The 9950-nt window shown below is 34.0% G+C and overlaps 1 protein-coding gene across 1 annotated transcript; it reads left to right on the top strand.

Moving 5' to 3' along the window:
• The first annotated feature begins 669 nt into the window (after window positions 1-669).
• LOC113226977 (transcription factor AP-4) lies at window positions 670-7448 on the top strand. The gene is made up of 3 exons (XM_026459826.1): window positions 670-1032; window positions 2690-2855; window positions 3023-7448. Exons 1-3 carry the CDS (start codon window positions 944-946, stop codon window positions 3830-3832), a joined length of 1065 nt encoding a protein of 354 aa, XP_026315611.1. The 5' UTR covers window positions 670-943; the 3' UTR covers window positions 3833-7448.
• The last annotated feature ends 2502 nt before the right edge of the window (window positions 7449-9950 follow it).

Raw genomic sequence — 9950 nt, 5'->3', positions numbered from 1 at the left:
AACAAAATTCAAAATTGAAACTTCTTTCCCATTGGTCCCGTTGTTCAAGACGCTTCAGTGCTGCCAACACTTAATTAATTTCATAGACAACAATTCGAAGGGACAGAGAGAGAGAGCCAACATTATAAACAAAACAACATTTCCTCTCTATAACATTTTTAACGTAAAAAAGTAAAAAATAATAAATTATACTTACAAAAGTTAATAAAAAATATTATGCTATACATAGTTTGTGATAAACACCGTATTATATTAGACATTATATTTACTTTTTCTTTCAAAGACAAATTTTAATTTTATTAATAAAATACATTGGGAAAAAAAATGTATTTTAACATTGTCAACAATATTTTAAATGTAATCGAATCGTTGTGTTTAAAATTCCACCTCAGCTTTATTTCCAAAGATTGATAAAAATCACTGAAAACCTTTGAACTAAGCGAAAAAAAAAAATCAATATTATTTCAAGGGAATAAGAGTACATGGTACTGTTTCTTTCTATATAATTGTGTCACGATCTTTCTGTTTCGCTTCAACAAGTTCAACCAGAGTTCAACGCACAAATTGTATAGTTGCTAGAGTAAAATAAAATATTTGTAAATGGCAATGCTTTTATCCATCCATAGACTATAGAACATTGGCGTAGTATGCATCGATGTTACGTTGCCCTTGACTCCCTCCATAAAATTGCTGTTTTTAAAAAGTTTTTCAAGTAAAATCAAGAAAAAGTGCTATTATTTGAATTACGAGTGTGTTTTATGTGTTTGTATCAGTGGTTTATGTGTATATTACTGAGACATTGTCCTAAAACTCAGTGGCGTCACCTGACCGAGCTCATTGTCATTTCCCGCCATTGTGGCTCATGTAGAGACTAATTTCTACATATTTGCAAGTAATCAGTGCAGTTTAGATGCGGAATACCCTATATTAGTAAAACTAAGTAATGTCATTACACGGCAATGATGTTTGTTTGCTAGAAGTTGAAGATTATAACTTGTACGAGGAAGAAGCATCGGATCACGCTTTTGCCAGGTATGTATAACCGGCGTGGTCGCTGAGTTTGTATACATTTTCTTGTCAAATTGCCATTTTAGCAATCATTACCGTTAATGTTTTCTATGAAAATGAGAAATATTACTTTTATGACAAGTGTGGGTGATTTCGCGGGCCATATGACGCCACTCCCGCCCCTTGCCGGTCCATAGTCAGCTGTTGAGCCGCCATGTTTGGACAAATCAAATAGGCGTAGTATGCGCACCTACCAATCCGCTGAGATGATTCGTACTATCAAACACATGTACGATTTAGCGTAAATGAAATCATTCACAGACATTTAGAACATGATTTTGACATTGTAACTATATTTTTACATACAATTCTATATTTTGCTTTCCATTTATACATATTGACTATGTATTATCACACGGGAGTCCTTGTGTGCAATCATTGTGTAAAGACTTTTGTTCGATATAGACTTTCATTATGAAGAGGTCCCAATATAATATTCAAAGTAAGCAATAATTGTAACAAATATATAATAAAACCGATAGATTTATAAAACAGACCCTAATGACAGTAGTAAACTGTCTATTTACTACAACAAGCTTCAACATTTAAGCAGCTATAAGAGTTTCATCTAAATTTTTCTTTAGGGAAAGTGCCTTACAAATTAGTAGCAGTGTTTAATATGGATTTTGACAATTTTAAGGGCAATCGGCTCAACTTTAGTATACGTGATGTCAAGTTGGGCGTTCAAATTAATTTTGGAGATAGACCTAGTCAAAAGGAACCACTCCAAAAATATTCAGGATTAGGACGCCAAAGGTTTTCGAGAAAATAATTTTTGAAAGTCGTGAAATTTAAAGGGAAAAAATGCATTTGACAACTACCTAATGCAAAAATTATTTCAAAAAAGCATGCAATTTAATTGACATTCCATTATAATTATATCATGTGTTGTTTAAATTTTGAAAGTATATTATGTTTTATTGGTTTTCTAAACATTATTACTTATTTAATAGCATTTACATTTTATTTAAAATGTTATTTCTTAAAAAGGTTACTTTGAAATAGTAATGATCATTCAGTAACAATTTCGTAATTTCAACAATAAATCTCAACGTCATTTATTGCATTTGTTTTTTCCTTATTTCTCTTGGCTTTTAACAGTACATTTACAAAGAGTTTTTACTGCGTATTTATGTTGTTGTTTGTTTTGTATAAAGATTGTTAGGTTTTTATTATACAAACGCGGAAGTCCCTCTGTGCAGAAACGAATTAGATTATTTAGGTTAACTTAGGTTTTTTTTATACAAATGCAGAAGTCCCTCTGGGCAGAAACAAGTTGGATTATTTAGGTTAAGTTAGCTTTTCAGGCTAAGTTAGGTGTTTAATTCAAACCCAAAAAATAATCTAAACAATCACAGACTCATGAAATCTCCAATATCATGAGAATCATTTAATATGGTTAGTTAATCATCCATTGTCATTTGCAAAGTAAATTTTGTCTTAGGTAAAACTTTTCAGCAGCAGCAAGTTAATTTAATTCTGTAACTTTGGTGTACGAATCCAAATCGCACATGACCATTACTTTTAAACAAATAAACTACTTATAAATAATGCAGACTTGGAATGTTCGTTTAGGAGTTAGTTATATATATATTTTTTTAAATGTGATGGCCAATTGCAGGAGTGAGAAACATACAACATCTGGAAGTAAAACGATGGAGGCAGAAAAAAGAATTCGGCGAGAAATCGCCAACAGTAACGAACGCCGGCGCATGCAGAGCATCAACGCTGGTTTCCAGGCCCTGCGTACTTTGCTGCCGCGACACGAAGGAGAAAAACTCAGCAAGGTAAAGTTTATTTGTAGCAGTCAACAATACGCATTTTGGCTTAATCTCTCAATAATACGCATTTTAGCTTAATCTCTACTGCAAAATACAAATAAACGAATTGTGTGCTTAAATAATAGCAAAAAATTGTAATACTTTCTTATACTTGTTTTTTTTTATATTTTCAGGCTGCTATACTACAACAAACTGCTGAGTATATCTACTCCCTTGAACAAGAAAAGACGAGACTACTATCTCAGAACTGTCAGTTGAAACGTTTACTCAATCAACATGAAGGAGGTGAAGTACCATTGAAGAAAAGAAAAAATGAGATTCTTTCACATGTATCTTCTGTTATTCCCGCCGATTCTACAGAAGATTCTACTATTACAAACTCCCGATCTCCAGAGCCAGTTGCAGTCATTACTGTAACAAGTGTATCTCAAAAGAAAGAAGTCGAAGGCACTGAACTACGCGTACAATTGGATCGCGAGCGGCGACTGCGACGATTGCTGGAAGATCGCTTACACACTCTCGAAGCTCAGATGTACCCTGAAAATGGTCACGCTCCACTTTTTGAGCAGACCAAGCTTTCTGATTGCAAGGTGGAGAGTGAAGTGATAGAAGAGGTCCCGGTAGAAGCGCCTGTTGTGCCGACAACCCGTGCGGCGGGAACGGCGTTGACTGCGCCGCATGTGCCACTAGTCACGCCGCCCACCGCTTCTGCTCCCGCTGCACCGCTGCTGGAGGCAGCAATCAAGGCGGAGCCTCGCGTTGAAGTAGAGGTGTTGCCTGATGCGGCACACGAAGCACCCTCACGGCTCTATTTAGCCAGTACCAGCCGCCAAAATTTGGAAACTATTGTAGAAGCCATTCGTCACTTGGAAGGCGACCACCTGTTCCGCGAGGAGTCTGGAGATGCACCTCTGGCGCTCACTAAGAAGGTAGAGCGGGCGCCGCCCCCGCGACCGGGAGTGATCGTCGTAAAGCACTCGTGATCGCATTGAGCGGCTGCCGTACTTTTACGGTCCCACCACGTTATTATTCGCTTCCTCTCTGCGAGCGCTTCTCACCCTCCTCGAATATAGATTTAAATCTTTAGTTATTTAGTTATCTTTTCCAAAGTGACGAATCGATAAGTCTGCGTCTTTATTTTGTTAACTCAGTGAAGTCTAATTGATTGAGGAACGGTAGTTGGACAGCAGTTGGGTGTATTGTCGCGTGTTGTCGATCGGCGCTGTGCTTAGTTTAGTCTCAAATCTAATTAATTTGACGTTTGCGTTACTCCAGTTTGGATTGTATGATGAATTGGGGTTGACTGATTTGGATAAGATAGGTGGAGCAACATTAAGGATAGTGTGCCGCGTGCCAATTACAACTTCACGACATCTTTAGTAAAGGTAAGTACTAGGCAAGTGTGTGAAAGGTCTTGTATAATTATAGGCTTTGTGATAATTTTGTACTACTACTTATAAAGTTGGGAATTAAGGTTGGCAAATACCATCAAGGAAGCAATAAGTCAAAATGAGATTGGTACTAAAGGGTTGTTTGTAAGTAATATTTCAGCAATATATGTATCAAGTGTTTTTAAAATCATCAAGCAAATACTTGTACTAAATAGTAGTAAAATACATAAATATTTGACATTTGTATTAGGTAATTAATTAATTTATGTATTGTAGGCATGCGGCTACAAGACGTCTGACTTACTTATTACTCATTATTTTCAAATAAAATTGATTAATTTTTAAATGCTCCCTTTCACTTGATATTTAGTGACAAGAATATAAATTAAGTGTGAACTTATTTGACATTTTTAAATTATTGGTATAAGTTAAGTATTGTAATAATCCAGTGTCATAATTATTATTTATTTTCCAATGCTTTGCTTCAGAATGGAAATTAGTAAATTGTTTTGGAGACGTAAATGTTGTCTTCGTAGTGACGGAAATTTTAGAGCATTCCATGTTGTTGAATTCTCCCTAAACATAAGGGTTAATCTGCATATGAGATATACATACCTAGTTAATTGGAGCATGAGTTACATGTATTCATATTTAAACCAAGTACATAGCGTAATTAATTATTATTATGTATTGCTTACTATATGCGTCCTTCAGTCTACATGTAGATTATTAATTTGTTAGGATGCCCGTAAATAAGTATGCATCATGTATTGTATTGAAATCTGGAAAATTTCATAAAATTATTCATATTAAAGATATCGCGTTTAGACAAATCTACAGATTGACTTTTGATGATTTAATCATCCTTGGAATTATGTAAAAAATAAAGTGGACTTGCTTCACGTTTTTACTTTTAAGACTTAGATGCAAGGACTCGCGTGGGTCCAACACTAGGTAAAATAATCCTTGACAGTGATTTCATTATTGTTCGCTTTAATGTGCTGACATTTTTGTTAAAAGTTTTTAACTTTGCAGTGCTTTTTGTTAATACTTTCTTTGTAAGTTTTGAATGTATTTTGTTTAGGTAAGACTCAGCAGCAGAGTGTAATAGTACATCATGCTGTGCTCCTATGTCTCAGATGATTTGAATTTTTTAAGACTGATCATTTATTCATTATTAAGTTAACGCTAGTTCGAGCCATCATATTGTTAGTATATAGTAAGTGTGAGTGTGTGTTATGTTTTAATGTAGCTATTTATGTGTATGGATGTGGAAATAATGCACTTAACGTGACATTTACCCTATGGCGTCAGTGATTCTCCTGACAAAAGAGCAATAATCTTGTCAATCATTATTTAAGATTTATTATGAATATCTGATCCGCTAAGAACGACGATCTTCGCTGTCGCTTAGAAATAAGTTTCTTGAAATCACTTACTCAATGGGGTATCTGTAGAGCTACGTTGTGATTTGTGTATATATGAAACAGATGTGAGTTATTTACGTTGCATTTGCATCTGGTTTATACAGGGGATACAGTATATATTACACAACTCTAGGGCTTTGTTTCTGATTACTCACAAGATATAATTTTAGCCTTCGATTTTTTTTACTTTACCTGTCGTATAGTTAATAACCTGGTATTTAAATATATAGTTGTTATTTGTAAAAACAGTCATCGACTTTAGTTACTTCTTTTGTGCGTGGGCATTGTTTTTATTTTTGTTTACTGATTTTAATTTAGGGTTAACTGTACAAATTTATCGTAGAAAGGAGGTTATCGTCTCACTTTTAGCAAGCATTTAATTTTGTTTTATTGGAATAGAAGCCCTAGGGACTTATAGCAGCTCCTCTTGCACTCTGTTTCTGAGTCCATAGCTTTAAGAATTTGTCTGCCTACCGCCTTTTACATTATGTCAGTTTAGGATAATTAACTATGTAACATAACGGACTTGGTTATACTATTAGTGTAGTCAAAATAGTAATAAGAGATTTTAAGTCAAAGAAAGCAAGTTAAATTGTTTAAAATGTGTTATTATTTATGTCTTAAAGTATTAAAATGGTTATTTCTTATTAATTAGTTTGTAAAAGATAATCATCTGTGTATGTAATCGAGCTCTTTTCTTTCGTCATACATTGTAGAAGTAAAACCAATAAAACATTTGAGTAAATTAAGTCATGCGAGTTATGCACACCTTATCGTGTAAGCGTACGTGAAGACTGATTGTAATAGCGAGAAGTTGAGAATGCGTCGACTACTGATCGTGCACAAAGCATGATTCATGCTACACCCGTTGATATGTCTAGTCCAAGTAGGGATGCGGCTGGCCGCATCAAAATGGTAGACGAGCAAAAGTACAGGTTCATTTTTCTTCATTTATTCATTTGACGCATTCGTTACATGCAAAGCCATTATGTAATATATCCCTTGTCGTTTTGGTGCAACAAGCCACTAAGTTTGTAAGTTGGCGTTGTCCATATAGAGTATAAATAAAATGGGCAAAATGTTCGTGCCATGTTTTATTGGTTTTATGCACCATTCAGTGTGAATATTTCAATTTTCTACACTCTATCGCGTGCTATGTGTGTTGATTCGGACTATTAATATAAGAGAATTGTAAACCCTGCTTTTAAATTCATTAAGTCTCTTTGAATTATAATAATTAATTTACACTGCATTTAAAGTAAGTTTTCAGTTCAAGTAAATGTATTTTGTTTAGATTTAGATTCAGTTTGCGAGTTTACGAACGACTAAGGATAGGGTGAACTTTTAATATTACTGGTTAGATTTAGATGCCACCAAATTTGAAATTTTATAACGAAAAACAAATTGTTTCCTTTTATTGTAGAGCAGCGTAAGAGCAAATCTAAATGTTCACTCTGTCCTTAATCAACTCACGTTCCTATACATAGTTATTGTATAATATTTTTACAATTCAATAAGATTATGATAAAGTGTAGAAAATAATGCATGGATGTTTCCTTTTTGATATGAAATTGATGAAAATATTTCCTCTGATTTTAATTGTACATATGAATGGCGCCACGCTGAAGTATACAAACTGTCACTATTCGCGATTTCAATTTGAACGTTATGTTAATTTAAACGATGTTCAATTTTTATAAAAGAATTTTTACTTTTTGTATACATTAGTATGTGGCCCTCCGTACCACATTTGACCTATATTTACGAATATTTATAAAAGATTGATAATTCGGTGTTTTATTTATTAACCCGGCGGGAGTGTGGGAGTGTGGCCGGGTGTGACATACCCACCTCTTACGTTTTATGAGTGTATTTTTCTTATTAGTTATTCAAACGTTTTGCCGTTTTGAGTAGCGGAAGTTAAAGGGACACGGGAAGGGATATGGTCCATAACCTTACTTTATGGGTTGCTGAATATAGCTCCTCTTAACGCAAACATTTTTTCGTGAAAATCAAGGCAGGAACACTTCTTTATCGAATCGACTTTATCTGTAAATTAGGCTTGTTGGTCATGAACACCTAAGATTGCGAAAAGATAATAAAATATTCTTACATCTATTTGGCAGAAAATCGCATCCCAAATCAATGAACCTCCAGGTCTATCATTGCAAAATGCTCTTGGTCACTACATTAGATGTGGAGATTAGAGAGTGACAATAAGGTTCGTAAAACAAAATTCGCATGTTTCACCTGTGGAAAAGCCATGTGTATGGCATTGCATGGAACAAGCGATTTTTTCGCAAGAACTGTTCTGATTTCAATTCAAACTCCTAAGATGTTCCTAAAAATATCAAAAAGATTTCATGTTTTATAAGGTTTTGTAGATTTTTTCATAAAAACTTTTATTTAGGAAATGGAAACTATTTTTCCGGATTAAATCGCGTATATTTGTTTTTCAAACAAACCGAAGTTTCGGGCCCTTTACAGGTCCCATGGTCACGGTTGACTAAACTTTTGTTTTTTTGATTTTTCAGAAATATCAAAATTTTTATTTGAAAACTAAGTAATTTTCTGTAATTAAAATATATAGAAAGTGTTACATTTAACAGTTTTTTTATTTATAATAAATCATCGTATTGTAATTCACAATAAAACACATTTAATCCAATGCTGTCTGCATGGAATTAATAAGTACTTCGTACAACTGGAAGGCTTACTGTGTATTGAAGCGTGCGTCGAGCGAGATGTCATAAATCTTGGTCCGTCTCTTTCTGACTAGTGGTAGACCTGTGGTAATAACAAACAGAGATGACGCCATATTATTTTAGTGTTGCCTAATGTAAAACAAATAAAACTTTCCAATAATATTTAAATATCGTGAAATAATATAAAGACTTTGATTTATTTGCGACCTATTGCATTCATAGTTGGTATGGTATTATTTACAAACATCTTATAATATTCATGGACAAAATGACGTATTGTTTTTATGCCAATTTTTTTTTATAGTCAACTACCGTATTGTATCAAATATCTCACATGGCAATTGTGCGAAAGGGACACACCAAGAAAGAAGATGTCTCACTTGAGCTCAGATCTCTAAGGAGATATTGGTTATTTAAAAAGTATTTTATTGCTATTCATTTAACGTTCATTTTGATATGTCAAAATAATTGCAGTGAGCTTTCCAGTTGTACGAAGTACTTATTAATTCCATGGCTGTCTGTTAGATACATAAAATTTAGAGTCTATACAAGTACGCGGGTATGTCATACGCTACCACAGTCTTCGTAACATTTTGTTACTACGCTCCCGCCGGGTTAAATCTCTATAATAAAATTCGGGCTATATACACACACAAACGAGAAAATCACATCAAAAATAAGTTAAGTAAATCTCCTGAGGCCAAAACTAAGTCAGTTACTTAAAATATGATTGAGTACCAAGTGGAAAATATACTTAATAAATCATCTTAGTGTTAAACTAAAGTGCGCGTGGCTTATTCCCGCGGTTCTAGCCGCAAAAAACTAGATCCGTTCAAAAGTTTTAGGGGGTTTTATTGTCCACCCTGGAATAAGCTTATTCCAGCGGTACAATTTCTCAATCTGGAGAACCATAACACCTAGCTAAGATCTGATTACACAAAAAAAGTCCTGATTTAATCAATTCTAATCGTAAATAACTAGACTTAGTACTTACGCCGTTTTGAAGTTATTAAGGTGTTTTACTATCCACGCTGGAATAAGCTTATTCCGGCGACACCATTTTTGAATCTCGAGAACCACAGCCCCTAGCTTAGATGTGATTGCACCTAGCAAAACTTGTGAATTTAGTCGGTTCTAGTCGCTCTTTTGTTTAGAAGATACAGCCGACTTATTATTTCAAGGTTATACCTGTGCTAGTTGCGGAGGTCATGTATGTACAAATTTTGCATAAGACACAGAATTCGTTATTTTTTGTAAATACATGGTATTTGAAAGTTTTAATAATGTTTACTTTTTAATACAAGAAACTAGCAAAAAATTGGTATACAGTTATTTTTCCTATTATTTTATTATTATTAGGATTAATCGATTGTTTTTTTTATTAATAATTTTGGCTTGGATACAAGTTCTTTGAGCCATGTTTTCGTTTAATTATGTTTCTGTAAATATGGCCGCCACAAAGAGGATAGGCAATTTGAGAAGGCGTGTTGGATTGACTAGGGATTCCTTAGAAAACGAGCCGATACGGGTATTTTAGTTCGAGATTCGTATAATTTCGCGTTTTAATCTTCGATTAAG

This window comes from Hyposmocoma kahamanoa, unplaced genomic scaffold, assembly GCF_003589595.1.
Source record: "Hyposmocoma kahamanoa isolate Upper Pololo Valley unplaced genomic scaffold, ASM358959v1 202, whole genome shotgun sequence".
Classification (NCBI taxonomy): Eukaryota; Metazoa; Arthropoda; class Insecta; order Lepidoptera; family Cosmopterigidae; genus Hyposmocoma; species Hyposmocoma kahamanoa.
This window is presented reverse-complemented; position numbering and strand designations above follow the sequence as displayed.